Here is a 27,673-nt window from a genome sequence, read left to right on the forward strand (position 1 = left end):
TGAAAGATTATTCACTTGAAATGATGATATATATTTGATTAATCTGAGAAATCTTGGGTCACGTGGGGCCCTGTACGTATTATACATCACTATGCATTCAACATCAGATGAAGCACCATGCAATGAAAATCATGTTACAATGCAGAAGAGAGGAAAAAAATAATGTAAAAGAAGATGACCGGAAAAACAAAAAATCATGTTACAGTACCCCTCTTGTGGTCAGTCCCAATTCTGGTGCAGTCATGGCAGCCGCCATCCTGACTCCGGTTGCAAGGCTCCGGTGGAAATCAACTTCTCGAGTACGAAGTCGAACAAGAGAGAGACGGGGGGAAAGCTGTACAGATGCAAAATGTCCTCCCTTCTTAAGGCCCTCTACAAGATTCAATTACTTCACTGACAGCTGTGTGGGACTCCGGCGATATCATGTTCAAGGTCAAATGAAATGCCTGAAAGTAAAAATTGATTATTAGCCAACCAGGTGAACATTCAGAACACGTGTATGATATCTGCGCCATTCATCGACCATCAGACCCTGCTGTGAGCATGCCTGGCCCAAAAATCAGGCTGTCTCCATTCATCAGGCAGAGCATTCCCCACCTTATGTAAAAGGATGGGCCCCCCTCATGAGCAGACTGCCCTTTTTTTTATGCCAGGCATCTTTGCAGTGGGTCTGGCTGATGAACAACTAGATCTCGAACACGTGCTACACGAGGATTCTGGATTCTCAAGAATCTTCCCAATGCAGTTTACACCCTTGGAACTTACCACAAATCTCTCAAGGACAGGTACAAGAACTCTCAACTTGCCGTCTGGTAGGCAGCAAGCAATGGCTTCGCGTATGTCGGTGCTGTTGCAGTAACAGTGTGTCATTAAGCAGGAATGCTACATGTAATCAAAATGGAAATTAAAAAAAAAAAAACAACTGTGGGCCCATTTGCCGGAGGGCTGCTCTGATCAAATGAGATTCAATTACCCTAATCCACTTGAGTTTCAAGCAGGAGACAGAAACCCATTGAAAAACGGAAACACTTTGGGGCAAGTTTGGATTTGGTCAAATGTATGTCATTGAGAAGCAGTCGGGACTAAAGTACATGTCCATAGTTTGTCAGCAGTGTTACCTAGACACGTGGCATGGGTGCCAAGTGCCAAAATGTCCTTAAGTATCCAGCATGGCAATTTTAAGTAATAAAAAAAGATTAAAAGCATAGGGACACTTGCAACAACAACCAAAAAAAAAAAAAAAGGACAAACTTTAATAGTAATAAAATTAAATAAAACAATAAAGGTGAAAGAAATTAGAAAGAATATTTACATGATTCCAATAGAAACAAATTACTAGTAGTTTAAACTAACAGATAATTGATTAAGAAAACATCAGAAATCACAGATAACTATATCAAGAACTAGAAGTTTTTATGAACATTACCCCTTTTGTTAAAAAATATCAGAACCGAAACAAAAAGAACAAAGCTTGTACTTCTTTGCCATAGGGGTTATAGTACATATAATGGAAAATGAACAGAGACATATAGATAAAGTTCAAAGTCCTTGTAGGTAGTTTTTCTTCAAGAACAAAAGAATGGAGGCAAGCTCAGAGGTTAAGAGTGGGACACCTACGGCTTGACAAAAGAAATTTACAAAGCAGGGAAAAAATAAAAAGGATCAAAGAAGATGAAATGAAATGAAATGTTTGCACAGAACATTGGTTAGACACCTCACTAAAAAGTGTCCAACAAGCAGCACTTTCCGATAACATCATTAGGACACTTTGTCCATATAAATTTTAGCGTATCGTGTGGTGTCAAGGAGCGTCCAAGTGTTCCCAAGGGTCGGCATAGCAAAATCCTATAAAGTAGAAATGTCCGTGTAACATTGTCTGCCGGCCCTCTTATGCACAAGAACCTAGGCACTTTTGGACAACTAATCTTGTCCAAGACATGACCATTAAAGCATGATTTGGTTTTCTCTACCAAAGAAGTGGGACTCCTTAATCATTAAGGCTTTACAGTTTCAGCACACATGAGGAACACTCTTATCTGTACACATGCGGGACATGATCCAATGTGCCACATATGCTACTATCCAAGTTCAACCACCCCACGTACACACGTGCCACCTTTAATCTACAAGCACCTAAAAATGTGGCACGTGTCCATGCTCACATTTTTGTTAAATATGCACATGCATGTGCCAATGTGCCTCTATCCATCTTTCAAAAAAAAGTGTCGCTATCCATATTAAGCGCCCCACATGTGCCATCATCCATCCTTCCTCCCTTTTCTAGAAGGTTTGATAAACAACGAACAGAACACTTAGCCCTGATAACATGACCATGGATCGATTGTCAAGACACTTGACCTAATCCAAACAGCCCCTTCGAATTAACCAAAGGTCCAATCATTTTGGGTTCCGATCCTTTCAGATTCAAAAAGATTGCAAAAACCTCAAGATCCATCCTTGCCTAAACAGGACCCACAAAAACAAAAGATATAATGCAAACCTTTCTGTTGAAAGGAATGCAAGTAGAAGCGCTGCATAAGCCTCGATAATCATCTTTTCTGCTTCACGCTCTCCTTGCAAAAGAGCATCCTCGTCATCCTGTGGAACACAACAACAGATTCAAAGGCATGTTAGTTTCCAATTAGCAGTGTGCCTGTCTCTTCAAACACAGAAAATAGTTGTAGTTTTGAATGGTTGCCCGATTTCAGTAAGCATAGCTATCACATTCATTCCCTTTCAATGGTAAAGCTCAAACCGAACTTGCAACATCAAGATCAGTGACATATAGCACTGTCCATTTGAGATACAGACTCGTCCCTGAAGAATGTTTTCACAAATCCATCAATTCAGGCATGGATGGATCCATTTCAAAAAGTAGGCAATTCCTTACGGCTTCTTATCTCTTTTCTAATTTTGACTATCACCTCATTGCCAAGGTACAGATCTCGACCAAGGTGTTTCCGATGTTTCATCCACCTGACAGGACAGATTCACAAACAGTTGCAAATGGGCTGCTGCACCTGGGTTAAATAAATCAGAATGTTGAACATGCCGAGCCAACAGGCCCAGCAGATCAGATCAGAATCAGTGCCCAAACCAACTCAGGCATGGCCCATTCAGATCAAAATTGAAGCCAAAACTAACCGAGTCCCAGCCAATCAGATCAAAATCTAAGCCAAAATCAACTCAGGTCCACCCCTTTGGTAACCCTACTCACAGCCAACAGGAAAAGATAGATCATAGAATGTGATGCCCGAAGTCAACATCTCAAGTAGCCTATGATCCTAGATAGGGATAGCAGATATAGAACCAGATGCAGGGAGCAGAGAGGACCAAAAACTCCCAATAGTCCAGGACACGTACAAAGATTGATATGCCATCCAATACGTCGATTCATTGAGAAAATGGGGTTCCAACCCATGGCTCAGTGGTAGACAAGAGTGTGTTTCAAAACAGTTCTAGGTTCGAGTGCCCATGTGGTGTGTAAAAAACAAATCCATGAGAAAATTGGTAATGCACTCAGAAAAGGACAAAATGACACAATATAAAACTGTTAAGCCATGCATTATCCAATGATGATACCTGTATCGATGTATTACAACACCGCCACATTATACATGCAGAAGAATCCCCATGTCCTGGACAGTAACTTGGTATTTTCTATGTTGGTATGGCACATACAGGCTTTTAGCTGTGTATTGATAAAGATAAGCATGTCAATGTATCAAATTTGGTTGAGGACACAGGTCAGCGCCAAACAGGGCTCTCTAAAGTCAGATTCACCAACATCTCCACACAATAATACAAATACTCAAAATTAATTATTAATGTATAGTTATTTGAATCAACATGTAGTATTACATATATGTCAATGTTCAGGGTCCTTTACGAAATCGAAAATGCCTGCATCACTTTTGTATGGACATGGATTTTTCATTGTTCCCTATGGGTGTGACCCAACTAAGTCTTGGATTGGACCGATTTTTAGGATCCATGGTGAAATGTGACAGTGCACCCTGTGGACAAGGTGGATCTGATGCATTTTTGCCCTACGTAGCCCTCAGCGCAAGTAACGCTTTCAGCATGACTACGCAAGTCAGGCTAGCGCATTCCTTTCTGTAATATCTTAGGTGCTTTATCTAGCATTCCCTCTTTCTGGATATATTCATCTTTTAACATTTTCACGAGCATGTCAGCATCTCAAGTGACTTGAAATCACTGTCACAGAACACCAATTTCATTCCACCTAGGTAATATTCCTCAGTAGATGGAAAAATAACAATGAGAAAATAATCCGTATTCAATATGGGAAGAGTGGATGTAATTGGCATCACATCTTCTGAGTTGGAGGAGCTAAGTTCAAACCGCACAGTCAAAATTTTCAGAATACAAAGAACTTACCCATTCTAACTGCCTGCCTTCTCCAGCTGCCTCACCAGCTCCTTGATTGGCCAAAAATATGGAGCACAGTAATGGAATTACATCCCTGTTGTTCTCTTCTCCCTCTGCTCCTCCTGACCTGGGTAATGGAACACTGGCTGCTGCAAGCCGAGATCTGTAAAAAAATTCCTTTGTGTGAGTTGTACATAATAACAAGACCAGGTTTTCTTTCACATATATGTATCCCCATTTGATGAGGCTGGAAATAAAGTTAGGATTGTTCAAAGCATAGTGTCTCAAGCAAGGATATCTGTTCAATTGAATTTTTGGAAACCGGACTGGTCATGGAATAGGCGTGGTAATGTGTTTGGTCAAACCAACCCAAGCAAGATTGTGCACAACCAGTATAAAAGAAATTTCTGATCAACCATACTACCATTGGTATTTATTAATGAAGTAAACAAAAAATAAGATAAAAATTGAGTGATAAAACAAAATATTAGTAAAATGTAAACTGATATTCTTTAAATTAATTATCCTAATAAAAATACCTATAAATAAAAGGTAACACCCCAAATAGAAAATTGTAGTAAAATGACAAGACTGGTGTAGCAGAACGATGGGTTGTCCACCCAGAGGGTCCCAGGTTGTTTTGCCCAAGATCAGAAAATTGCTTGAATCAAGCTATTCCAACTGCCAGATCAAGAGCCTGAAAATGGTGGTTAAAATAAAATATAGGCAATTACCCACGTTCCATGGCAAAAATATCTTACACTTGTAGACTGCAATCAACCTATGTAATAGACTATTAGATAGCGGTTTATTGTAATCAACCTATGAAATAGTCTATTACATAGCAACTGTGGGCGCTTTGTGCTCACATTGCTGGTCCCAAGCCCTTATAAAGGATGGTTGCGTCAGGTTGGCATCTGGTGTCAAACTTATGCCATAACTTCCATCATAAATCCAGATAATACGACATTCCAAACTCATGCTAGGTGTTCCCTATAAGCGATACACTGTATCGGATCCCAGGTGCAGTGAGAAATGGGTAAGGGTTGGCATCCCCCAGAAGTGACGTGCCGCAACGACACCTGGTTGCTCTGAGAAGTAGGCAAGGGTTCTCGTGCCATTCTGGATGTGCACAGGTAATGAAGCTAGTACAGAGAATTGGATTTGTCTTTCCACATTGATGGTAAGATTATATGATCTTTATAGAGCGACTTGTGTTCATGGGCATGCATGGATGGTCTAGATCAATCAAGGTGTTGTCCTCATGTGCAAGAAGCTTACTGTATCACTTTGTGATTGAGATGTGTTCCTTCTTTTGCAGGTAATCGACATATTTTATCAAGAAAAACAGGGGGGAAAGCGAATACAAGATCCATCAAGACAATGGACAAGCGTCCCCCATACAAAGAGATCTATGGACCACTTCATAGCAAGAGATTAAGCAAAAATGATATGCTTCTCTAGGGATTTGATGAAAAGAAATTTCCACAGATCCAGATCTGAGGTTAAGAGCATTTAAAGTTATCCAGATCTGAGCTGAAGAGCATTTAAAGTCGTTAGAGCAGTCTTCGTGCGCGTGTTTTGCAGTGTATCTGAGTGTGAGTATACACATATTCAGTTGTCCTGTGGTGCACCGTATTCTTGGAGTAATGGTGCATCTTTTAGACTTCATTTGCATTTATTTTGAGCTTATCAGTAGTAACAAGTGGTCTGTAGATAAGACCTAGTACAGAGAGGTGAAGAAAATATTCTCCTCTCTTATCTACTGCCCCATGTCTTTTCAAAATGTAGTCTCTTAAGTTTCACAAAAATAAATGTGAGACTCCAAGAGAGCACATGTTCCCAAAGCTCTATTGTGGAAGTAGCCCCCCTCAACCATCAAGGACCCGTTTACTAGTTTATCAAAAATTCCCACCTCACTTTAACAGCCAAAAATTCCACTGTTTGGATTGTCAACCCCTCCCCGTCTGAAAAGGTGAACTTAACCATATTCATCCTTTAGAACTACCCAATGTTGGACGCTCCTGGTTTTAACCCATAGAGCTCCCACCCATATAGCTTCCAACAAACTGGAGGGGACCAAAACCCCTTTTTGACAAGATGGCACAGAGGTTCATCCTTCTAAGTTCTACCCATACTTGCCAAGGATGACTTGATATTTTCTAGAGAGATATGCTGAATATGCTTTTGATTTCTTCCCGAATTCCCCACAAAATTGCATAAGGATGCATTCTCCTTAGGATTTTCCCTCTAGGTTAAATGGCCTGCTACTCCAAACACCCATGACCGCCACAATCGATCCCGAGAGAACCCAATCAATTTCAAAGAGAGAGAAAAATGGCCCAAATAAACCACGCCACTTCATAATGAATAAAGAGGTGTTCCTCCAGCTCCAGATCCATTCTACACACAAAGCACATAATGGAGGTATACCATTGCATTTTTTGTCGACGTGGAAGTGACCCAACAGAGAGCTTCAGCCCACAGCAGAGGAGAAGTCCCACATGCTTTCTCCAGCCGCAGTTTCTAGGATGTTGGTGGACAAAGTTCCTTTAGGTACTTTGAAGCAAAATTCTCTCTGGACAGGGCAACCACACCTGATTATCCCCTTCGAAGGAGGATAGCCCCATTCAAGAGATCAAGAAGATCAAATACCACCGCAAATTCCACATGCCCCAAAGTTGCAAGTCCAGTGTAGTTATACGCGCTAGGTAGACCCTAAGTGCAACAGCCCCTGGAACACCTAGGCGCATGCCTTGAGATTCCAAGTGCAATTTTTTTCATAAATTTATAGCAGTATCATATATGTGATATATAGATATAAATTGATTTTTTATAATAGTTTTAGCTCTAAAACTAATCTTAACACAAATAAAACCAATTATAAAGTTATTACACATTTTTAAATAGTGATAGTTAGAAACCACTTCAAAAATCCTTTAAAAAAGAAACCACTTCCAAAAACTTACATCTACCTAGATATTAGAATGAATCTAAAGAACTATAGAATTTCAAATTAACCCAATTTCCCAACCCTAGAAACAATTATTTCATAATATTCCGGCTAGAAACGATTATTTCATAAAATTCCCAATTTCTCTTAGATCAAAAGGCCCCATGTCCCCAATTTTTCAAAAATTCCCCCAATTTTAAACCATGATTTTCCAATTTCCTTGGATCCTGACCCAAATTCTCTTAGCTCAAAAGGCCCCATATCCCCAATTTTTCAAAGATTCCCCCAATTCTAGACCATAAATTTCCAATTTCCTTATATCCTAACCCAAATTTTCCTAATTTCCTTGAGTCTCCCAAATTCCCCAACCCAAAAGCATAATTTTGCTAAAATTCCAACATTTTCCAAACCCTAAAAATCCAAATTTTCAATATCCCCAAATCCTGTTAGCTAAATTTTCCAATTCTGCTAAAATCCCCAATTCACCATCTATCTCTTGTATGGCACAAATGCAAACTCAAATTGCTTTAAAGAGGACCAATGTTCTGCTTAAAACACCAATAGAAGAAAGAAATAAAGAAGATCCCATGAGTTCATAAGAAATCTAAGTAATTTGGGCAAGGAGGTATTTTTCTTAAGTGAAAGCTTTGATGTAAGAGAAATTGAAAACTACGCTCCAAGGGGATTTATAAGACATCTTTCCAATCTTAATGGGTTTCAATATAACCAAAAAAAAAAAAAGTCTTTGAGAGGTATCCAAAAGGGTGCATGATAACATTATGGAGGTGGCAGCACAAACCTAGGCGTTAGCGCTAGGCTGATGCCTAAGCCTGGGGATAGCACCTCGCCTAGGGCCCAATCAAGGAGCAGATGGCCCAAAATGCCTAGTCGCAGGCCTAGGACACCTTTGACTACACTCGCAACAAAATTGAATTGACCACACTACCTTGTCACCAAATATCGCATAGTGATCCTTTACATAAGAATTTCACATAGCTAGAGTGTAGACTGTAGAGACAAGGAAACTTCTCATCTAGCATATATTCTCCAATGCGCTTGTCTTCCCAAAAGTGGATTCTACCACCATCACCCACTTTCCATCTCACCCATTTTTGTGAAGACCTTACTGACCCGCTCGGTCAAATCTCCAAAGCTTGAGTTGGCTTTCCCTACGAATGATCTTTTGCCCCTCATCACCCACCTGGTGTCCAACCATGTTCCCTCTCACCATATTTAACGGCGATTCCTCCATAACATGTTTTGCTCAATATAAAACCTCCACCATTTTGCCAACAAAACCCAATTCCTTTGCCGGATTCTCCCAATGTCTATGCTGCCACCTCCCAAAATTTGTAAGGTACTTTTGCCAAATGGCAACATTGAGAGGTGTTTTCTTAGTCTACTCCTTAAAAAAAAGTTGTAATTACAGTTTATAGACCAAGGGGCAATTCTTGAACAGAATCAACAGTAGCACGGTAGCTCATTTGAAAACATTGAGAAGGCGGATTCTGCATTTAAACAAAAACGGTAGGAAAATATGTGAACTAGATTCATATAAAATCCCAATGAACTGCTTATTCATCAGTGAAATCAGATGGTCTAATGTGACAACATCATCAGCCTTAAACATCACAATAGCCGTGTTCAAGCTATTTTGGGTCATCTTTCCGAATCTAGCGTCACAAATCATTCCTATCTATCAAAAGAGTGACAAAGGCGCACAAAAGTGACAAAGTCCCAAAAGGAGGCTAAGAGCAACAATCAATAGAAAATACTCAGGCTAGAAGCCCATTGTATTATATTTGCCTTAGCCCGCTCGAACAACGAAGAAACCAACCTGCTCTTGTCCCTAAAGCACTGATTATTTCTTTCACCACAGATGGCCCAAAGACCCACCAATAAGGATAGCCTCCACAAAATCCTTCCATCTTTCCCAAAGCCATCGCATCTTGAACACCCCCAAGAATCTCTCCCACATTGACATAGCTAGTGGACAGAATAAACAGGTGGTTTATTGACTCCACGTCACTAAGACGCATGAAACACATTAGGGATGATCATTGACCTCTTTTGGAGATTTTCAATGGTGAGCACTCTATTTCTGCCCACCGGCCATTCTAATGCTGCAATCTTGAACACTCCCAAGAATCATTCCCACATTTACATAGCTAGCGGATAATGAATAAAGAAGTGGTTTATCGACTCTGCATCACTAAAACACATGAAACACAATTAGAGAACCACATGGAATCTAATTGCAAGAATCTTAGCTAAAACCTTATATGGGCTTCCTATTAGAATGATTGGCCTGAAATCTCCCAAGCTCTATACCCCCTCCTTTGGAATGAACGCTAAAAAGGAATTCCCCAACTCAAATGCTAAACGGTCACCCCCAAAAAACTCTGTTGTGAACCGCACCATCCCCTCCCAACACCATCCAAAACTCCTGAAAAAATGCCATGAGAAAACTGTCCGGCCCTGGAGCTTTATCCCACCCTAACTCTCCAACCACTTCTTTAACTTCAAACACCGAGACTGGCCTCTCAAGAGCTGCATCTAATCCATATCAATGATTAAAGGATAGGTTATCAAGCCGCAGCGTAACCTGCCCTTCACTAGTCAACTTATCCTTGTAGAACTTGACTATAGTCTTGCATACTCAACTTTGTTTTCAAGGCAAACATCGTCCGCCATCACTCAATCCTACTAAGGTCTATTCCCAATAACTAAATAAGTCTCCATATCCCTTCTCACCTACTTGATTTATGTTATCTGGGATCTTCCATCCATAATAATTTCAGGCCCCACATCCCTAATCAAGGTTCAACAACAAAAACAGAACATGGCAAGAACAGGATGACACCAATGCATTAGGCAGTAGATGCACAAAGAAGAGTGCAATTGTGTAGCTCTCAGGTTTTGACAAGTAAACCAATATTTAAATGGAAAAAGGAACAAGTTTAAGTTTATATTAAACCAGAAATGTCAATCAATTAGCATTAAACAAGTTGGTGCAGTTTTCTAGGGAAGAGAGCTTCAAGATAAATAAATAAAAGTGGCAAGAATAGACAGTTAGATAACCTGTTTCGACTGTCCTTCTCCACCAAGTTCACAAGCAAGCCCAAAATAGCGACTAGAAAATCAAGTTCTTGATCTGCGAGATGTTTGCCATTCTGATTATCAGGATCATTGCTTTCAATTTTAGAGAATGAGATGCTCTCTTTCATTTGATTATTTGTAGATAGGCACGCGCCAAACAATGGGAAGTGACCAATGATCAAGGCAGCCATTGTGTCCAGTCCTCCGCAATCAGCAATTTGCTGACAGCCATCAGGATTGTCATTTGTTAGGTTCATCAGAACCTGCAAAGAGGAAAATAAATTAAAACTTTCGAGAATTCAATTCCATGCTCTACCATGACACACATATACTGAAGTGGGTCCCTGCTGAATTTAATAAATAAGGATATATAAGACGATAAAATAAATAGCCAAAAAATAAAAAAAAACTGGCAATCAGGAATTGGAGGTAAAACTAATAGGTGAACATTTTACTCTTATGTAACAGTCTCAGCTATAAAATGGAAGCATCTATCGAAAGGTAGAGCAGACTGAAACTGAACTAGACTTGCAGTGGTTGACCATTGAGAGAGTGAAGAAGAGGAACAGAGTAGCAATCTTGTTGATTTTAAGTTTCTTTAAAACAGAAACAAAGAACCAAAGAAGCAAAGCAGGTGTGGGAGCGGGGAACCATCTGTTTCAAAATGTTGTCAAGTACAAACAGCTAGGAAGCAGGAGCAGCACGCTGTGTCCAAAGCGAGAGAGAGAGAGAGAGAGAGAGAGAGAGAGAGAGAGAGAGAAGGATCCTACAACTAAGGAAAAACACAACAGTGCAGCCCTTCTCCTGCAACAAACAATCAAGTTTCCCAAGAATGGTCGAGCAAAAGCATTATGTCAGTTAATTATGCTCCATCTCTTTCAGGATTGGCGATGCCATTCCCCATTCCCCAAAAATAGTGACTCAGACATTATGATATAATAGGTATTTACAGGAGGTCACTGAGGAGGGGAAGTTAGCATGAGAATTATTTTGAGTTGGTATGGCCTTTATTTCAACACTTACTGTTTATATATTCTTAAATAATACAATATTGTGTAGGACCAGGAACAGTTAGTACACAATACATTCTGGATGTTACATTCAGCAGAGTTTTGGAGAGGTCAATTCTAAAATACATTCTGCGCAGATTCCAATAACAGCACTAATGTCAACCAAAATACCTTTCATGGAAACTATAGTCTAGGTATTCATCACATAGTTATGAGTTCATACCTCATATATTTAACAAGGTGTTGATATCATGAGAATACATTTCTAACTGAACCAGAGTTAAAACAAGAGAACCACAACTGACAAAATGCCTTCAGAAGAAAGTCCCAAGAACCCCCTCGACAGTGATAAATACAGCAGGTATAAAAGCTTAATACTTCTCAATATGCTAGATAATTTTGAGAAAAGCAATACCTTGACAGCAGTAAGAAGGCAATCATCCAGAAGTCCGGAATCTTCTTCTTCAGCAACAGATGAACAAGAGGCCCCAACAGAATGTTGGGTGACTTCATTGACTGGATCAGAGTTGCTAGTTACAAGCTGGAGATCATGCCCATCCTCCAGTTCTCTGTTTATTAGCCTGCTTTTGTGAGCTCGAGGTGCTTTTTTAGTCGATGGCACCTCCCACTTAGTGGGTTCTGGGTCGTCGAATTCATTGAATGCAAATGGATCTTGGCTATCCTCCAGAGCTTTACATTTATCGTCTCCTGACAAATGAGGCCTCTTACCCAAGCGAACAGAATCCATCTTTGATCCATTAGCATACGTGGAGGTTCCTCGATTTGAACCTCTTAATGTTCCATTACATGAGATTGGTCCAAGGGAATTGTCTCCCTTCATTGTGAGATAAACATCAGAACCAGACGTGGTAGTAGATTCAGAACCAGATATAGACGACTCTGACTGGGAAGTAGACAATCTTTGACGTTTTAGTGATAGTCTGGAGCTATTGATAAGCGAGGCCCTCATGATGCAACCCCCAATAGAATTGCTAGATGAAATACCATTCCGATCACCTGAAGATGTAAGACAGATGAATGTCTGCAAATATCCCCCATAAAAAAATATAGTAAAAATACTACCCGATGGGTGGGAACTATCACCAAGGCTTCACACCGAGCAATGACAAGCCAGAAACCATCCCTGGTTCCAATTAGAAAACGACCATTATTATCAGATAGTTCATCATCATCATCTAAGCCTTACTCCAATTAATTGGCATCAGCTTCTTATGAGATAGTTCATTAGTAAAAGAAATCCTTTTTGAAACACTTTCTAACTTAAGTTATGGCCCTTGACAGAGTGGAATGGCATAATAGAATTCATGTAGCCAACCCCAATGAATTGACACAAGGCTTAGATGATGATGGTGGTGGTGGTGGTGGTGGTGATGAGTTTCCAGCTCAAAACGATGGAAAGACATGCTTTACATTTGAAAATTGAATTTTTTTACACTAAATCAAGTTTGGACTCCAAATTTTAGCAATCACACAAATCGATACAAAGTTCATGAAAAACAGGGATACCTAAAATGGTACTCCCATTAGTAAAATGATATGACACCAACTAGACAATAAAAGCAAAAAAAAAATAAAAAATCGATAACAATCTGAGTACGCTGAATCAATTACCAACATAGACTTCAACTCTAATGTATATTATGGAAATAAGAATGTATTGCACTTCACTTCAACAGTTCAACCAGTTATCTTACGATTTACAAAAGAGCTCAGTTACCTGATCAAATTATCATATTGTCATGTAGAAATAGCCAAACATAAAAATAAAATAAAATAACTGCTCTGAACCTTTATGAACTGCTTGTAACTGAACTTCAGAAGCAGGACTAGATTGAGCTTTGACCCCACCCAAGAGATTATTTGACTTCTTATCATTGGAAATGGAGGATGAATTTTGAAGCAATGAAAGACCTATAAGCAATAACAAGCATCATCAGTTAAGGCAGCATACCAGGACAGAATGCGATTTCTGAAATAACTTGTTAAACCTAGCACCAAAACCATATGAAAACAAAAGGCTTGCAATATTCTGTGACCTGAAAGAATTTTGATGGCACTTATAATGAGGCCAACGAAAGATATGGGCAATCCTTCTCTATCCGATTTTGCACTCATACCAAGCAGGTGGTTCTACCAAAAGAAATGTGCATGGGTTAAAAAGTAGATCTTCAACATCAATATGCACTAATTTTACCCAAATGAGAAGTAGAAATTCGAAAGCCCAAGAATGCACATTTGGCTTGTACCTGATTATCCTTACTCAGAAAAGTTGCATTTTCCATGATCTTCAAACATTTTAATAGCAGTACTACACTTCGCAAAGCTGCATCATCTTTTGACTCCCGAAAGGAAGGGAAACCATGTTTTAACCATCCCTGAAAGCAAATGTATGTGCACGTTTTAACCAGCAGCCACGAAAGCATCTAAACATTGTTAGGCTTGTATTCCCAAGACAGCAATAAAGATACCATCTTTTCAAAACACATGCTGGAGGACTCCAAGGGATAACACTCCCGAAGCAGGATACAACTTAACCATTATATCTATATCCTAAACTCCCTGAGGCCTAAGCTCCATCAATAGAGTAACTTGATACCCAAAAAAAAATTCCAAACAGCAACATTCCAAGCAGACTTAAGAATAAGAAGAATTGCCACTTGTGCACTTTCAGTCAGTGGGATTGAGACAATATATTCTAACACCTGCCAGAAAAGTTACACGTCCCGCCCAAGAAAAATAAGAGACTCTTTAACTTCTATTTTATCCTTGCACCAAACATTTCCCGAGGCAAGTCTTTTGAGTAGCCTTGGATGAAAAATAAATTTGTAAACAGAAATCTAGGGTTATGTGTTGGACTTGTTACTGCCATATAGGTCTGGGTCACATATTGTGAAAAGAAAAGGGACAAAACTGATTCACAAACCTAAACAACAGCCCCACAGTTCAAATTACAGAAGTGAAGCTTCCTAGCAAAAGAATGATTTATATAACTTCTCCATTTCTTTGTCTAAGCTAGTTATGGGATAAAAACAATCCAAGTATATACCATAGGGACTGGTCAAAAGTAAAGTATATAACAGAGATGTAAATAATCCGTACAATCTAATCTGCAAATTTCTAATTCCTGCGTGGTAATGACATATAACTGCTCTCCACTTTACACATTCAAGATGCTTTGATCATGCATGTCTTAGATGAGATCAAATCAACATACAGGCTCACCTCCATAACAGAGTGGCAACTTGCAGCAACATCAAAGACTGCATCAAGTCCTCCAAGTTCTCGTAATCTTTCCTTAAAATTTCCCCCAACCCTTCTCACAATACCAGATGTATCTGAAAATTACACGGCAATGGTTATTAACAAAGGCAGAAGAAATATTATCTACTACAAAACAGTGAATTTTTTAAGTATCTTCAACCAACCATATATGTGAGCAAGCATCTAGCATGTGTAATCTGAATTTTTTAAGTATCTTCAACCAACCATATATGATATATGTGAGCAAGCAGCTAGCATGTGTAGTCTACAAATATGACACCGAAGAAGAAAAAAAAATGCTTCTAAGATTTGGTTAGGCAAGAAGATGTATAAGCTGAACCCTAATAAAAGAAAAGAAAAAAAAAAAAAAAATGGAAGTGCAGGATGCTGCCTCATAATCGTTTTGAGCTTTTCTTCTTCTTCTTCTTCTTTTCTTTTTTTCTTTTTTTGTAAAGATTCATTGCATAAAGGCATAGTCGAAGAGTCTTCACCAAAATTACACAACACAAGACCAAGAGATCGAAGAAGCTAAAGTGCAATTGGCAAGGGCCTTAATAGAAGAGGAACATGGCATTTCATCCAGCTTTGCCCTTCTAAAACCTACTCCAGTTCAGAAACAAGTATTACTCTCCGCCAAAATGGCCCATAAACCACACGAAGAGAGTTTCCATTTTCCTTCCTTTTTGGCCCATGCCATCCCCATGCCACATCAGAAATACGGCCCTAATCAACTCAACATTCACCCAGAAATACCGAAAGCACCTAAGAAGTTATCCCAAACTGCTCTGGTGAAGGTACAATGCATAATTAAGTGGTCCACAAACTTTGCATCATCCATGCACATTAAAATTGAGAATAATAGTTTGCAGAAGGCCCCTTGTATAACCAGATGAAGTGGGTTGGAACTTTTGACAGGCTCAGCCTAGGGACGTGCATCGCCCCCGTAGAAAGAATGGAGCAAGAATCTTCCTGTCCTCTCCCATTTCCAAACCCACATGTCCCTCCCATCACTAGAAGGGGCGCAACTCTGAACAAGAGATAGCAACGAAATCATATCATCCAATTCCTCCTCCGATGGATTCCTTCAGCAAGGAGTCCAAACTGTGAGATACGCTAAAAATGAATAACAGCAGGAAATGGGAATTCCCTGCTCTGGGGTTTAATCTCGCCATTGAATGAAAAAACATTACATAACAGCCTAAATAGAGGTCCTAGAGTGTGACTTACCCATACAGCAAAACCAGTATGATTCACCCCAAGCCAGTTTCTGACTATATTTAAAAACACACCACCTTGCGGCTTGACCTGGCATCTGTCAGATTGGAAACTAAAGGGGAAGTTGATTTTGTGTGGATGGTCCCACACATGCCTTAGTTTAATCCAAAGTCCAAACGATCCACGTGACCACTAAGTTTAGAGTCTTTTGTCTTTTCTTTTTTACAATAAATCCAATTGGCTTAATGCTTGGCTTTTAGGTGTATATTGTAAATTGGTTCTATAATATATTTAATAGGGAAATCTATTTATAAAAGGTTTTAGTGACTTATTTATAAAATTCCATCGGTCACATGAGTCGAGCTTGCTTTATGAGTGGAGATTTAGAGCCTGCTTTTTTTGATGTCTTGATCAACAAGTTGTGTTTTTAAGAGTATGGTACTATGTGAATGATATGTATGTTCCACAAGAAAACCAATTTTTTCCTTTTTTTCTTATTGACGCTTCCAATTCACCATCCCTTCTCTCTTTTAGAAGGAGCAATGATCAAATGAATAAAAAATCAAGATATAAAAGAACGAGCTTAGTTAAGCCCACACACATGCGCAATAAAGCTCATGTAGACACATTGCATGTGCCCGCATGGCAAGATAGATCCAAGATCCAATCCATCCATCAGATCGGAACTACTATATTGATGCCCTACAGCATGAATCAGGTTGATCCACTGGTCAGGTGGGCCACGGTTTGCAAAAGAAATGTACAGGTCTGAAAAACTTGGCTTAAATTCCTAACCCATCCACCTTTTTCAAATATTGGGGCACACATGCTGGTTGGACCAGATTTCATTTTTGGAAGAACATGTCCTAGGTCAAACCAACCTAATGGATGGGTTAGATCTCACACATATGTGAGATGTTGGCACATGCATGGTGTGTATACAATCTTTATTGCACACACGTGTGCACTTAGCAAGGCTCTGAAAGAATCATATGAGGGTCGATGCCTACTCGGTGCCAGAAGGTTAAGGAAGTTAGTCACCTGATGACAAGGGAGCCAGCAAATGGCAGCAATAACTACAATGGTCCTAAGGTAAGCAAATTCCTTGTGAGGTAAGTTCCAACTACACGAAAGGCGTAGCAATCTGGGCACTGTCAGTGTCACATGATGATTGATGACATAGATCTCTCAAAAAAAGCAACTTGTTGAACAAATCCGTGAAATAAAGTTGGACTCTAAATTAGGTCATCTTATTGCCTGTGTGGATCTATGTATCTCGTTTTTCATAAATAAAAATTTTCATGATCCATAGAGTGCCACTGATTGGGGCTTTTCATTGAGCTAAATAGCTAATAGTGTGTTTACGATTTCCTATACATGCGTTTTGGATAGAATTATATCTATAATGGTCATATAGAGAGGATGGCTTTTGGCCATGTGTTGACTTTTATGCTCGCCAACAAAGGAAAAAGAAAAGATTAGAACATGTTATCAATAAAAAATTATGTCAGTACAGCTATGTGATCAAGCAGTCAAAGAAGAAAACATAGGAAGCTGCTACCATATTTGAATCAAGTTTGTTGGCACCTTTTGGATTGATTGAATTTGTTTGATTGGTTGTTTGATTGATTTTTCATGGGTCCCCTAAAAACTGGCAATGGAACCAAAATCTAGAGTAAGGGACGAGTCACAAATTGGGGAAGTGTCAAGAAATTTATTTGCCTGCACCAGGACTAGTCTCTGATCTGAGGAGAGTATGGACATAAAAATAAATAATAAAGGAAGAAGAGAAGATATGGCAATGCAGTTTGTTGGCTACTTCCATTGAAACTAGCCACAGTATTTGGCCTTCAAATGCATCAAAGTACCTTGTCCAGTAGGAAGCTTGCTAATGCAAGGGCAGTTTCACACTGAACTCGAGTGGGGTCGCCTGTGGGATGCAGGGGCACACTCGGGGTGGGTGACCCATGAGATTTGGGGCCCACGGGGGAGGTCTCGTATTCGAGACTCCTTACCAAGGGTGATTAATGCGCATTTTACACCAGGCTCGAGTGGGGTAGCTCGTGGGATGCGGGGATACACTCAGGGTGGGCGGCCCATGTGATTTAGGGCCCACGAAAAGGGTTCGGCCGAGGTCCTAACCCATAAGATGTGGGGCCTAGGCTATGAGATAAAGGGATTAATTCGTCATACTCTAACAGTTCGAGCTTTTAAAGCGAGTGATTAATTGTCCTGCATCACTAGCCCACATTTATAGCCCAATCAATGAAGTAAAGATGGGAAGCTACCGCCGGATTTGAATCAAGTTTGTTGACACCTTTTGGATTGATTGAATTTGTTTGTTTGGTTTTTTCAAAAACTAGCAATGGAATCAAGATCTAGAATACATGCCAAGTTGCAAATTGGGGAAGTGGTAAGAATTTGATTGGCCAGCACGAAGAGCAGTCTCTGATTTGAGGAGAGTATGGACTTAAAAATAAATAATTAAGGAGAGGAGATAGCAATGCAGTTTGTTGGCTGTGTCCACTGAAAATTGTTGTAGTATTTGGCCTTCAAATGCATCGATGAGCCGTGTCCAGTAGGAATCCTGCCTTCACTTAGTTATAGCCCAGTCAGGGATGGGAGATTGTGGGACATATGGTATATAAAAGAGATGGGTGTTGGGATCGGTAAATATTGTTAGTTGAGGTGGAAGATGGGTTAGCTTCTGAGCATACAAGATGAAGATTGAAAGATGCATGAATAGATATTGGGGGATGCAATGTACATGATGGAGATAAAGAGATGTAGGAGATGAGGTTACATTCTCTCTTGCTCTTTTGTTTTTGCCACACTTAAGGTTAGCATATGTACAGATTTTGTATGGACTTTCATGTAGAGAGATGATAGGTATGGTGGATAAACTCCGTGTTCTAGCATTGCACTTGCCAGTCCCTAGCCCAAGCAGGGGACGGGTTGATGTCTGTTACACGACTCATTGAAATTTTCCCTAGCAATCGTGAGGAAAAAATAATGCCAAGACAAATAATTGGGACAAGGTTATGCCAGTGATCATGATGATGATGATGACGACAAGTACAAAAGAACACAGCAAGAATGCAAGCAGACTTGGTGAAAGGAACACCAATATGCAAAGAATGTGAATGTGCCACCTTCTGGAAAAATGGGTAAAGGGATTGGGGGATGCCAAAAAGCAAAACTAGAAAAAGTTTCTCAAGTGAACAGAAGAGGTGCTTCCCAAAAGAAAGGGGAAGTGGCAATCCTTTGGATTGAAGCTGTGTATATGCCTTTTATAAATTATAATAAATACGGAGTATTCACTGACTTTCAAGCTGCACAAGAGTTTTAAGGAAAATAACAAAGAATTGTGAATGGTTTCTCTCATTGATAACCAAGTGTTGTTAATGATACAACAAAGAAAAGGAAAAGGATCCAGTAGTTCCATAAATATATCTACACATAGAGGTAGAATGATGGTGGAATAGAAGTTATAGAACACAACTATAAAAATAAATAATAATAATAATAAAATAATAAAACTCATCTGATTCGGACCTGTGGAAACTCTGTCATCTTCTTAGGGCCTGTTTGGATTCATGGAAAGCATAAGAAGGGAGACAGTGTTTCTTGGGAAACCTTATTTCCAGGAAACTGTGGGAAAGGAAATAGTGTTTTCCTTGTTTGTTTTTACCAGGGTTTTCCTAAGGGCTTGTTCGGATTTGTGAAAAGTGTCGGAAAGCAATATGTATTTTCCGAGAAACCTTGTTTCCAAGAAAGTGTGGGAAAGGAAATACCATTTCTCATGTTTGTTTATCAGCAACATGTTCTCAAGAAAATTGAGTTCTGTTTCCAAATCATATGTTTGGCAAAATGTAATTCTCTTGAGAAATTCTTTTGGTCACAACTTCAAGTCTAAAAGTATTTATGATACAACACAGGCCCCACTTTAAGATAAGATCTATTATTGCAGCCATCGACATGCTTACATGTGAGTTAATCAAAAGGTTCCATCTTTCATTGCATGAGCTCTGACAAGTTAAAGAAAATGACTCGGTCAATGTTATTCATATGACATCCGCTCCGTCTATCTGGTGTGGCTTCCCTTATCCATTATACAACTAAAGCTTCAGGCAATCTAAAACTCAGGAAGGCCACATCATGTGATCAATAATTGGATTAGCCTAACTTTGAGATGATGTGCCTATGGAGTGGCAATCTCCTGACAAGCAGCTCCTATCTATCAGACATGTGAATGGTTGAGATGCCAAGGTTTTTTTTAAGTGCAAGCCAATGGATGGATCTCTTGCACAGCTAACATTAGTGGCCTGGCACACACGTCAGCAATCCAGGGCATTCATCGGGTGGTGTACATTGTGATGGACACTTGTCTGTTGAAATAGGACCACTGAATTTGCTTTTTTTTTAACTGTCCAATAGATTTCCACCGATCTGTTAGCCAGACGATCCAATAAGGGTATTATTGGTTCATGATACATCTAATCCGGAACCAATAATTTGAATGGTTTATTTTGAATTACTGTATTCCATGCATGCAAGTTCCAAGTGCCTGTGTATCATCTACCATACTTTGCCGGAGTATCAAGAAGCTTTTTTCACGTACAAAGTTTGAGCGGGAGAAAATATAGGAAGGGAAACATCCTTTCCAAAGGGACTGGTTGAGAAAATAAAAGATAGATTTTGAGGAAATTTTTGCTGCGTGGGAAACTGATTTTATCGCCCTTTCCTACAGTTTTGGCATTCCCAAATGGCAGAAAGAGGGTTTCTGAAGAAAAATGTTTCCTTTCCCACCATTTCAGCGAATCCAAACAGGCCCTAAGAGTTTAGAATCTAATTTCCAATTTGTTGTTTGGCAAAACCAAAAAAAAAAAAAAACTCGGGAAAAACTTTAAAGTAGTCACTAGCATGTGCCCACATGGCATATGTGGGATGCTTGAAGATGGATAGTGGCACATGTAGCATAGGCAGCATATGAGGTGCTTGAATTTGTAAGGTGGCCATGGCACGTGAGTGTGACACAAGACACGCATCGCCGCATTTGACACGAGGCACTTGACATTAGATGGTAACACTTGTGCACGTTGGCACCATTGGCATATATGGCATATGTGAAGTGATTGAAGATGGACAATGGCATATTGGTGCATGTGGCATACTTTGCACATGTGGGGCGCAAGAGAACAAATGGTGGTAGTGGTAGATGTGAAAGGTATACAAAAACGGTTACGTAATGGTAACGGCCATAACCATTATGCATTATGGGGCTGAAACGGCCGCTATAGAAAATAATAATAATAATAATAAACAAATAAATAACAACTGCCTATAACAGCCCTATAACGGACCGGTAATGGACCATAACAGTCCAGACATGTTTTTTCACAAAATAAATTTTAAAAAAAAAAAAAAAAAAAATTGTAACGGTTGTTACGGCCCGTATTGTAACGGTAACGGCGGTGGCCGTTATGGCCACCGTTACCATTATTGAACACCTTGATGTGGCACATTAGCACATGTGGGGTGCAAGTGAAGATGGATGGTGGCACATTAGTACATGGGGCGCAAGAGAAGATGGATGGTGAGACATGTGGCATAGTGGCACATGTGAGGCATAACCAAAGATGGGCGGTGGCTCATTTGACACAATGGCACATGCAAGGCAATTGAAGATGGGCGGTGGCACACTTGGGCTTTAGCCCTTAAGAAACCCATTTTCCTTCTATCATGGGAAAATGCCTTTCTTACGGGTGTAGGGGGGAAACAAAATTTGGTTATTTTCCAACAAAGATAGAAAGTGGGAAATGGCGTTTCACAAAAATTCTAACAAAGAAAGGCTTGACAAACAACTAAAAGTGAATTACATGGGAAACAATGTTTCCTTCCCTTTCCATGAACCAAACAGGCCCTTAATGAAATTTCTGACTTTGCTTCTTTTTTAAGCAACCTTTCACCATGTGAGTAGAGATATGCATGCAGTCCCCAACTCATTAGCTTCAAAAATGGTTTTGAGGAACATTCTTCGCTTTGGGGATTTCTTCCCTTGGATTGGCGTAATCTCTTCCTTTAAGGAAAGTGATATATTATCATCACCAAGTGTTTCCTAATTGCTGGAAATAGGAATTTGCCGATCACACCAAAGACGCCCGAGAAGGGCTTTCCACAAGTAGCAGCATTTGGATGGTCTTGATTGCCTAGTGGAAATATACATGGACTTCCCAAAACATTACCACAGTGGGAAAGCTGAGATTAGTCCCTATACTAGCCAATATTCACATTGTAAAGAGTCAAAGAAATCTGGAGTCCAAAAGAACTATCTTTTATAAATAAACTATCCAAGAAACATGCTTCAGGTTCTACCTTCAAGAGAAACAGTAGATAAGCATGCTTTCTCCATTGTCAGCAGAGATATCCATTTTGAGCTCAACTCTGGCCTCCCGATTCCATCATCATCTCTGTTGCTCGGTTTTACCTCTTTGCAACTCAAAAGAATCTCTTGAACTTTTGAAATGATTGCAGTGGCACTAGAATCTAATCTTTGAGTCATACCTCTCAATATGCCAGGACCATTGCGTATTGCCAGAAGTTTACCTCCAAAGCTTGGTGCTTTGTCCTCAATACTGTCGGATGTGGGTGGATTCAATAACTTAAGAAGAAAACGAATACATGGAGTTGAATCCAGCAGATATTCATCTTGACCCTGAAATAATGAAGTTGCATAAGCTTGAAGGAGTTTGTGATAAGATTCTAAAATTAAAACTTCTGCCAAACAACGCTTAATGTAGTGTATAACTATTAATGTATAGCCTTACCAAATCTGAAGGCAATTTGACATAAAGCACATTCACATGTATGGACATCCAAACACACAAGATGCTCCTTGTTCACAAAAGTTTCCAACATTGTATTATGTCACTACAGCACAACATAGATTCTATAAATGGGATAGAATGGGTGGTGACAAGATTTCATTTAGTTTGAAATTCAAACAAGATTGGGGATTAGAATTTTTTTAATACTTCAAGCCTTCGGAATAAAGCCAAAGTGCAGACTGGTTTAGTTCAAAAGATTGATGGACATTTAATATATCCCTGTCACCAGCCTGTTCATGATAGATTTAAAAGGATGTGACAAATTCTTGGCTAGAATTATTTCTGTCAATTGTTGTATGTGAAATGGAACTTTGCCTAGTAGCGACATGCCAACCAGTCCACAGCCCTGGAAAATGGGGAATTGAAGTCAGGTGGGTAGGTGGTCAAACTTTTGCAAGCAAATATGAGAATACCTGTTTGGAGTCAGTGGAACAGGATTTGTAAAGCAGACCCCAAATAACTGGGACAGGCCATCTAATGATAATGATGGTGGTGGTGGTGGTGGTGGTGGTGGTGTAGAATAAATCAGCAATAATGTAACTCCGTTACGGTAGACAACTTGCAACCAAGCCCAGTTAGGGAGCAGGAAGGAGAGAAGCAACACATCCTCCAAAACAAAGACAAAAGGGCTACAATGCACAAACGTGCAAACAAATATGGTCACCTAAGAAATTCCCACAAGGATTCAAGATTCATCTTACCTAGCATTCATCAGCACCCTAAGCTAGCAAAATAATTAGATTTATCGTCACCAACCATAATCATGACGATGATGTAGCCCACATGTTGTTTAATGATGCAACAGACATGCATGAATACAGAAAACTGATGTTGCATTAGGGCAGAAATTCATTTTTGCAGGCAGCAAGGTAGCGAAAAAGAAAAGCAAGAGAGAAAGGTAAAGTTTCCAAGAGATCTTTAAAAACCATAAGGGCATGCCATGGTTTGTTACAATATGCCGTATGAGCCTAATCATATGCACAGTGCGCTTCCCCTGATACGCAATACAGGGGAGAATTGGGTCGTCTGAAGAAAGGGAAAAAAAAAAAAAAAAGACCCATATCAGCCATGATATTCAAAAAACAGGTAATGGCGGAAACCATTATGCGATACAGGGCTGCAACGGCCATTCTAACAAAATTAGCCCATAAAGGTCCAACACATGGCCAATATATTTTCTCCCTCTGAAAATAATTTTGATCTTCTCAAGGCCATAACAGCTGTAACAGGGCGTCCATAACGGCCATAAGGCTGGGGTTTACAGCCACCGTTACTGTTATTGAAAACCTTGGCATCGGCCGACAGAGGCCACAGTGGCACCAATATGATACCGATGCGGTCATAAAGGCAGCCTTTCTTTTTTCTCCGACTTTTCTCTCATTTCTCTATTTCTTCATTTCAAGCATAAAATTTGGAAAGTCATTTTAGATTAGATTTAGGCCTATTTTTTGGGGAAAAAACACAGATTTGAGCAAGATTCAAGAAATCAAAGCAGAATGTACTATCTCTGGGAAATAGTAGAAGTAAGCTTTAATGCAGTTTAAAGCATCACTTTTTTTCAGGTTCTTCTTCTTCTTCTTCTTCTTCTTCTTCTTTTAGAAAGATAGTTTTTTCTTCTTCTTTGTGTTATACTTCAATGTAATGGACCCTAATCCACCAAATCATGTGTTATACTTCAATGTAATGGACCCTAATCCACCAAATCATGCTTGATTTATGTTCGATTAGGGCTTATTTAGCCGACTTTCAGCAGGCCTGGCTGACAAACGGCGTTCTTAACAATGAATGGTCTGATACACCATTGAATATATGTTAAAAACACAACAAAAAATGACGAATTCTGGTGTTTTACACTTTTTCTATTTTATCAATAATTTTTCAAAAATTTAATCCAAAAAAATGCAGACGATACCACCATATCAATCATTTCTGGGCCCAGCTCACACACCCCCCAATACCGATATTCAGAACCTTGTGTGCACCAAAACTACTCAGAGAAAGGGACGGGGGAAAAAAAAAAACAAAGGTTCAAATTATGCAACCAGTTCCTATGAAGGAAGGTGACATGTTACTCAAACACACTACACTGTCTCCACCAGCTCATCTAACAAGTGGGAGACATAATATATATATATATATATATATATATATATATTATATATGTCTCCCACTTGTTAGATGTCTAAATCTTGCATAACATCAATCTTGAGAGGCATGGACAAGGTTTTTTCAGACTGTTGAAAGGCCATGACAGTTGTTGGAAATGACATGTTCTGTGGAAGGACTTACAAAGCAGCATCATGACTGATAAGGTAGGCAATCAAGATTCTGAAATGCTGACATCATCTTTTTTGGCAATCAAGACTTAGAATATCTTTTCTGTTAACAGTAACTAGATCTCAATGGTAAATTACCAATTACTTGATCCATGCTCCATCCATCTCCTCACAAGTGAGACGTATTAGAACTTAACACATGGAAAGAAAGACATATAGCATAAGATTAGCAAAAACATCAGACAGGAATTTCATAAAACAGGAAGAATTAGAGAACTTCAGTGTCTGCTATCCTCTGAGCATTCTGGCAAGCTCATATTAAATCGATAAATGAATATATACAACCGAAACAAGAAAGCATCTAAATGGGTTTTATGCTAAACCATGTAAAGGAGCATTTTATTTACTTTAAAAAATAACTTGGTTTTTCAAGGTCATTTTCTGCAGCAACCATCATGGAAAAGGCCAGTTCTCTAAAGAGGTTGAGCATCTATATACTGAATTTGAATGAAATGTTTGCACTTTCATGGTTGCATAAATTTTCACCGCATGACTATCAGTTCTTAGGTGGGAACTGATAGTCAAGTAGGTACAAGTTAAAGGAGTGGGTTGGTACAAGTTGAAGGCTTTAAAAGAGCAAGGGGAAGGCCCAAAAGAACGTGGGTGGAGGTAGTAAGTTAAGACTTGATGGCTATGGTCTAACTGAAGTTATGGCCCTTGATAGAGAGGTATGGCAGAAATGGGTTCATGTAGTGGACCCCAATTAATTGGGATAAGGCTTATATGACGATGATGATGATGATCCTAGCAGTTCCCGAATTTCACATTTATAAGATGCATAGAAACGAAATTGAGCTGAACTATAATTGCTACATTACTATGCAGATTGTCGAGAAACTTACATCACTTGCCAAAACATAGAAAAGAGCTGAAGCAGCAAGAGTGCTGGGGGAATCATCAAAGGTGAGACCAAGAATAGCGTCAATAATTGTTTTCATCATCCTGAAATGATATTTTAAAAAGCCAACCATTCATGAGTAAGCACCTCCAAAATCCAACAAAGAAAAAAAAATGAAGGATAGTGAACCATCTTCTTCAAAGAAAATTCCGAAAATGAACTGAGGTTAATAGTTATTTCTTTAATAATTGCAATTTGCCCAAATTTACATATCGAAAGAGAAAAACAGCAAATATCAGATGTAAATTTTAGCTGCAAGAGTTAAAAAAAAAAAAAAAAAAAAAAAAACCGATGATCCACATCATGGAAAAATAACCAATGACACACGTGCATGTAAATTGCAAACAACAAGATTAAAGATATACACATCCAACAAAATATACAAACACAGTCATCCAAAAGGAAACATAAAATCCATAGCCATCCAAAAGATTGGAACTTCATGCCACTTTACATTTCAAAAACGGAAAGTAACAAATATCACACGTTAACTTTATCAGGAGAGTTAATAAATCAAATAATTAAATGATGTGCATTGAAAATACCTATAAAAGAAAGAAAGATGCAGATATCAAACTAAATATGGTATGAGAGCACATTCTGATAATGATGAAAAATTCAAAAACTAAAATGAACCAAAAATTCATATTCATCAGGAAAAAAAAATGCAAACTGTCTCAAGTTCGCATTCCAAAAAGGAAATAAGCATCAATAAAAAGATACCAAGACCTTAACCAATGACTTAAGCTTATGGTGATTTGCTAATACCCACAAGGAAAAGATACGCATCAGAGCACGGTATTACTTAGAACATCGCATTCTCATATCAGGGAATTCAAAAAAGGAATAAATTTCACAGACATGCAAGAACTACAAAATTACCAAATTCACATAGCAAGAAATGGAAACCCGTCAAAACCCCCAATAATGACTAAACTTACCCCTTCGCCCTGAGGAGCCGCCGCTGAACAGCAGACCCGCAGATCGACAGCAGCGACAGCAGGCTGCCACGCCGGACCCGCGCAGGGTGCCCAGGCCTCAGCCCGTCCAGCGCAAAATTCACCTCATCGACGTGCTCCATCATCTCCCCAAACTCCTGCGCTTCCATCAGCGTCGACGTTGGCACGGACGAAGACCTGACCATCGTCGACGAAGAGCTGCGGAGGTTCTTCGGCTTCTTGGACGGCTTCTTCACGGGGGCCGGGCGAGGAGGAGGAGGGGGAAGGAGGGAGAAGGTATCAGAGCCGTTGAGATCGGCATCAAGGGACCATTGAGAGGAATCTTGGGAAGAGAAAGGGACGGGGTAGATCTCTTGAGAGAGGGATTCTTGGGAGACAGAATCCTCCATAACTCCGCCATCGAAAGAAGAGTCGGAGAAGGTTCGAGAGATGCAGCGGTTCCGACGGGTGTAGGTACGGACGATCATCGTCCTTCTAGTAGCTGGAGCCTCTCGTCTGATGGGAAGGAGCTGGAATTAGGGTTTGGGAGAGGTCTGATGGGAAATTTTTCAGATGCAGAGAGAGAGAGAGAGAGAGAGAGAGAGGGAGGGGTTTGGGGAAGAAGACGAGCTGAGGATTTGGATTTTTGGGTGCTTTTTTTGA

At 39.6% G+C, this 27,673-nt stretch overlaps 1 protein-coding gene and 1 long non-coding RNA gene across 2 annotated transcripts; one reads left to right on the forward strand and one right to left on the reverse strand.

Moving 5' to 3' along the window:
- Positions 1-27,673, reverse strand: LOC131226262 (wings apart-like protein 1). Its single transcript, XM_058222050.1, has 13 exons — positions 27,014-27,673; positions 26,017-26,116; positions 22,327-22,666; positions 14,698-14,810; positions 13,722-13,850; positions 13,512-13,605; positions 13,264-13,386; positions 11,870-12,471; positions 10,427-10,707; positions 4,402-4,555; positions 2,501-2,598; positions 766-847; positions 1-446 (listed from the first exon to the last, which is right to left on the reverse strand). The coding sequence occupies exons 1-13, from the start codon at positions 27,496-27,498 to the stop codon at positions 363-365; spliced, it is 2,685 nt and encodes an 894-aa protein (XP_058078033.1). The 5' UTR covers positions 27,499-27,673; the 3' UTR covers positions 1-362.
- LOC131226263 (uncharacterized) lies at positions 758-1,202 on the forward strand. Its single transcript, XR_009161700.1, has 2 exons — positions 758-888; positions 944-1,202. It is a non-coding gene; the product is annotated as an uncharacterized LOC131226263 (long non-coding RNA).

This window comes from Magnolia sinica, chromosome 14 (genome assembly GCF_029962835.1).
Source record: "Magnolia sinica isolate HGM2019 chromosome 14, MsV1, whole genome shotgun sequence".
Lineage (NCBI taxonomy): Eukaryota > Viridiplantae > Streptophyta > Magnoliopsida > Magnoliales > Magnoliaceae > Magnolia > Magnolia sinica.

Coding starts and splice junctions, on each gene's coding strand:
- LOC131226262 (XM_058222050.1), bottom strand. CDS start 27,498: ATGATCGTCCGTACCTACACCCGTCGGAACCGCTGCATCTCTCGAACC. Junction 13,606..13,721: donor TTCTGAGTAAGGATAATCAG/GTACAAGCCAAA, acceptor TTCTTTTGGTAG/AACCACCTGCTTGGTATGAG. Junction 848..2,500: donor GCATTCCTTTCAACAGAAAG/GTTTGCATTATA, acceptor TTACTGCAACAG/CACCGACATACGCGAAGCCA.